The 4,472-nt window shown below is 40.4% G+C and overlaps 1 protein-coding gene across 1 annotated transcript; it reads left to right on the top strand.

Annotated features, from left to right (window-relative positions):
* The first annotated feature begins 404 nt into the window (after nucleotides 1–404).
* On the top strand, nucleotides 405–3,957 carry SAYSD1 (SAYSVFN motif domain containing 1). The gene is made up of 2 exons (XM_032214890.1): nucleotides 405–640; nucleotides 3,384–3,957. The coding sequence occupies exons 1-2, from the start codon at nucleotides 509–511 to the stop codon at nucleotides 3,717–3,719; spliced, it is 468 nt and encodes a 155-aa protein (XP_032070781.1). The 5' UTR covers nucleotides 405–508; the 3' UTR covers nucleotides 3,720–3,957.
* The last annotated feature ends 515 nt before the right edge of the window (nucleotides 3,958–4,472 follow it).

Raw genomic sequence — 4,472 nt, 5'->3', positions numbered from 1 at the left:
CGTGGCACTTGGGATTGTTTTGTTGTTGCAAGAGAGTTCAAGGGAGAGCGGGGAGGAGACCTCTGCAGACCACCCTCTTTTTGAAAAGTGAACTAGGGTAACCTTAAAGAAGAGAGGTTGGCCCTCCTTGCGTCCCCGGGGACAGCGCAGAAGTAATGCAAGCAAGGCCAGCAGCAGTCTAATCTTTTGTTGTCCCTCTGGGATCCGTCGCAAGAGCGCCAAGTTGCTGTTCACTCCTCCAAGTGCAACGCAACGCCGCCTCCAAGCGTTCCGCCTTTCGCTCTCGGCGGGAGAACCGCGTCCAGCTCGCCAGAGAACAGGCAACTAGCGAACGGGCCGCCCCCTTTTCTCCCCTCTGCTGAGTCGCTGAGCCGCCCAGGGGCGGTCCTTTCCAAGCCGGCCATCCCACCTGGCTCTGCCCGCCTCTTCCGCTGGTGAACCACGGCGAAAGCCTACCAGGCGCTGCCGGCTTTTGAGCAGTGGTAATTGCTCCCCTTGCCTCGGCGGGATGGAGCAGAGGCTGGCCGAGTTCCGGGCGAATCGCCGCGCTTCCAGCTCCCCGACTCGCGTTGTGCCCACTTCGGAAAAACCTGCCGCCACCGAGACTGGGGACAGGGCCTCAGCCCAGGCTCTGACGGAGGTCGGTGCGTTTCTACGCCCCGAGAATGGTGGTTGCTAAGTTCCCCTTTGCATTCCCCACCCCCAGTCCCGTCGATTTGGGCAACGGCGCCAGGCGCATTTGGCAACTACTCCCGTGCCACATCCCGTCCGAGCTAGTCCTACGATTGCGTCTTTTCTACCTACCTGTAGGGGGCGATGTTGCGTATAAGAAAACTTAACGCTAGGCTAGAACCTTGTTCCTGGAAGGAATCCAATGATACAACCCTGACTTGTGTAATCCCCCCCCCCCCCCATATCTTAGATCTGCCCTAAAAGTCTCCCATACCTGGAGCCTGTGTGGACAGGTAGTTGATAATGGGCAGGTAGACGATAGTACACAATTTTTGCTGGGCCTTTCGCCCTCCCCCCCAGTGCCCCAGTTGTTTTTGATTTCCTGGTGGTCTCCAGAACTAACCAGGTCTAACCTTTTTCAGGATCGGTAGAGATCAGCCAGATACTGCCACCTTTGAAATTGTCTTGCCCTTTGGATTTCTCCAATGCTATAAAAAAATTGGTGATTGTCCCTGCAAAGATTCTAGTTGTAAATTGCAACATCAGAAGTCATGAAAACGTGCAGTTCTTTCAGAAATGCACATGTACAGTACTTGTTTTTCTTGCAAAAGGAGTTCTGCTAATTCTACATTTCATCCAGAGATACACAAGAAGAGTTTGATGCTCTTCTTCCCTTTTATGTTTTTTGTTGGGACTACATCTATACTGTTTCTAAGCAGGTGGATAGGCTTGATTGCTAATAATTTGCATGTGGCCAAGCAGCATGGCCAGGTGAAAATCTTTTTGGTACACTTATATTTCATTAATTATGTTAGTTATTAAATGTATATCATTACGGTAATAAAGAGAACAGAGTTGAGACCATGTGTACTAGTGAGAACAAATAGGTTGCATACTGTAGTTCCTTGGGATGTCTGGCACTGAATACAGGTAGTTCTTATCAGCTGCAGGCTACAGTTCTTGTATGTTGTTTAAAGGAAAATGATCGAATGCCTACTATGAGGCCTTTTGCCCAGATATCTTAGATGGTCTGATTTTATGTAGCATTTCAGTCTTTTATAGACATTAGGTCCAAAGCAAGCCACTCTTATTATACAAACAAATGTGATGTGTATCCAAAATGGTATCATGCACCATGCTGTCAGTCTGCAGGCGATAACATCTTAGAAAGCAAGTTAGTAAAAATTTAAATCAAAAGTTATGATAAGCTTGTAGGCACTGATAGTCTACTACTTACTATTGATGGCTGAAAGGATATAAATTTAGCCTTGTACTTGATTAACACTTGTCTGACTAAAGAGCTCATAGCCATTTAAATAATCCATGGTTATTGAATAAGCACATAAGAATGAGATCTAAGCCTTGTTTTCATTATACTATAATGGTAATACAATATATTTCCTTATAATGAAATGTTACTAATTAATGGTACTACAATATATTTGCTTCTAATGAAATGTTACTAATTAACTGACTTTTAATCTAGCTTTGCTCCAGTACTGCCTGTAACAAGAGACTGAATTTAATATTTATTCTGCCATGGAAGAGAAAGAAATTTTAATCTCAGAGTTGTAGGGGAAAGTAGTAATTCGATTTAACACTGTGGTCACAGTGCAGTTTTCAAAAGTTCTCAGGATTTTTTTTTATAAGTGCTATCCCAGAAAAATGAACGTGACCATTTTCCAGCAGCATGCACTCACTTATATGGAATAAATAAATATTGGAAAGAGGGTCTTCTTTTGTTTAATTCCATGCATTGACCTTGTTCCTCCAACATGTTAGAATTGCGTCAGTGGAATGATCAGTGTATCATGGGAACACCAAAAAGGGGTCAGTTGGTCCAGCCAACTAAATCCTGAGGTTAAAAGTGGAGCCAGTTTTGCATATGGTAGAATTAAAATCCACCCACACAACTATTCTATGAGAACACCACAACTCAGAGCTTATTTGTTTAAATTTTTCAAGAAAAATCCAAGCCACCCCTTTACAGAATTCATTACAATGGCCTAACAGCACAGAACATACCTATCAAACTTGAATGACTGTGGCCAACTAAACAACAACTGTTGTGTGGGAGTGGCTAGCAATGGAACAAAATCTTGCTAGTACTTTTCCAGTGCCAGGACTTGTAGGAGTTCTTGGAGAACAAGGAAAGGATTCTGTATGCCCCAAATACAAGTTGGGCTGATTTCATTTGGAGAATACAGTCCTGAAAGTAACCATGGAGGGTTTTATAGGTTTAAGCCAAGAATTTTAAGTACTACCACATTAGTAGCCAGAACAGGGCCTGTAGTGTAGATATAATGTGCCTCCAATGCTGGGTGTTAATGAACACAACTAAAGTTCATTGCTAAGTAATAGCTATCAATGAGGAAGGAATGATGTTAGGTGTGCTTAAGGCTGGTAACTTGGTTTATTCCTAAAAATATTATATAAAGATCTAAATGGCTTAATGGGCAGAAGTCAATAGTTGTTTACTCAACTTTAGAATATAAAATTGAATGATCAGTACAAAAACAATACATTGAAATGGCTTGATTGTATAGAAACCAAATTAAGGTATATTGGAAAACAATTATTTGAAAGAAGTGTGAAAGTATTAAAAGCAAGGGCAAAAACAGAGAAAGTTGCAGATACGTTTTTATTATGCTTTTCAGTAAGGTCATGACAATCCAAATGTATAATCCAGTTATTTTTGTTTTATTTCCCAGGAATCTGGTCAAAGATCAGAAAACCATGATGCCCAAATCATTACATCTCCTCTGCCATGGTGGATCCATTATGTACTCAAGAAAGAACTCTTCCTCAAGTTTCTTCTCTGGCTAGTCCTATTTGGACTTTTTGTGGAACTGGAGTTTGGTTTGCCATATTTTGTCCTGTCTATGTTTTACTGGATCTATGTAGGAACTCGTGGTCCTAGGGAAAGGCAGCCTGGAGAAAAAAGTGCATATTCTGTATTTAATCCTGGCTGTGAAGCTATCCAAGGAACTCTCACAGCAGAACAGTTTGAGAGGGAATTACAGTATCGGCCTTTACTTGAGAGATAAATAGGACTAAAATTTATTATTGTATGCCTAACCTGCTCATGAATTACAGAGAATAATTTGTTCAATTTCTTGTGATATTCTGCAACATTTTTTTATTTTTAAAAAACACTGAAGATGTGAATACTGTTTCTAGTGTTAAGAGAAATGGTAGTTATTTAAAGACTTAGCCAAACACCCATTGTTAAGCTTTTTGAACATCCAGATAGATAAATAAAATGAATAAAAGTTTATCCAAATAGTTGTTTGAATGTTTCTAATGAGAAGGTGGTTTGAAAATAATGGGGTACCTATAACTCTTAGGATATTGGAGAATCCAAAAATTGCAAAAATGTTGCCTGCTCCATTTTTTCATAAAGCAGTTTAGGAATATTCAGCACACTTTCTTTGACTTTGAAGAAGTCTAATTCAGATTAGTTCACAAATTATGAAACCCCGTGATTTCAGTAGGTTTGCTTCACATTTATATTAGTGTTTTGCCATCTCATTATAGTATTTTTTGAAATAAGAAGAAAGCAGAAATATTTACATATTGATCTTTACAAAGGAAACTAGTTTCTGATTTAATCTGAATGTTGCCTGTACTTGACAACAATGGAGTTTTTCTGCAATAGGATAGCAGCCCAATATAGAAATTCTTCATTTGTACTAGTCTCGTCGATAGATTATAGACTTTTGCATATTGTCTATAATTTTCATACAGCCTAGATTAATCTGGTAAGATTTGTAAAATTCAGCAAGTTTAACCAAGACCAA

Source organism: Thamnophis elegans, chromosome 4 (assembly GCF_009769535.1).
Source record: "Thamnophis elegans isolate rThaEle1 chromosome 4, rThaEle1.pri, whole genome shotgun sequence".
Classification (NCBI taxonomy): domain Eukaryota; kingdom Metazoa; phylum Chordata; class Lepidosauria; order Squamata; family Colubridae; genus Thamnophis; species Thamnophis elegans.
This window is presented reverse-complemented; position numbering and strand designations above follow the sequence as displayed.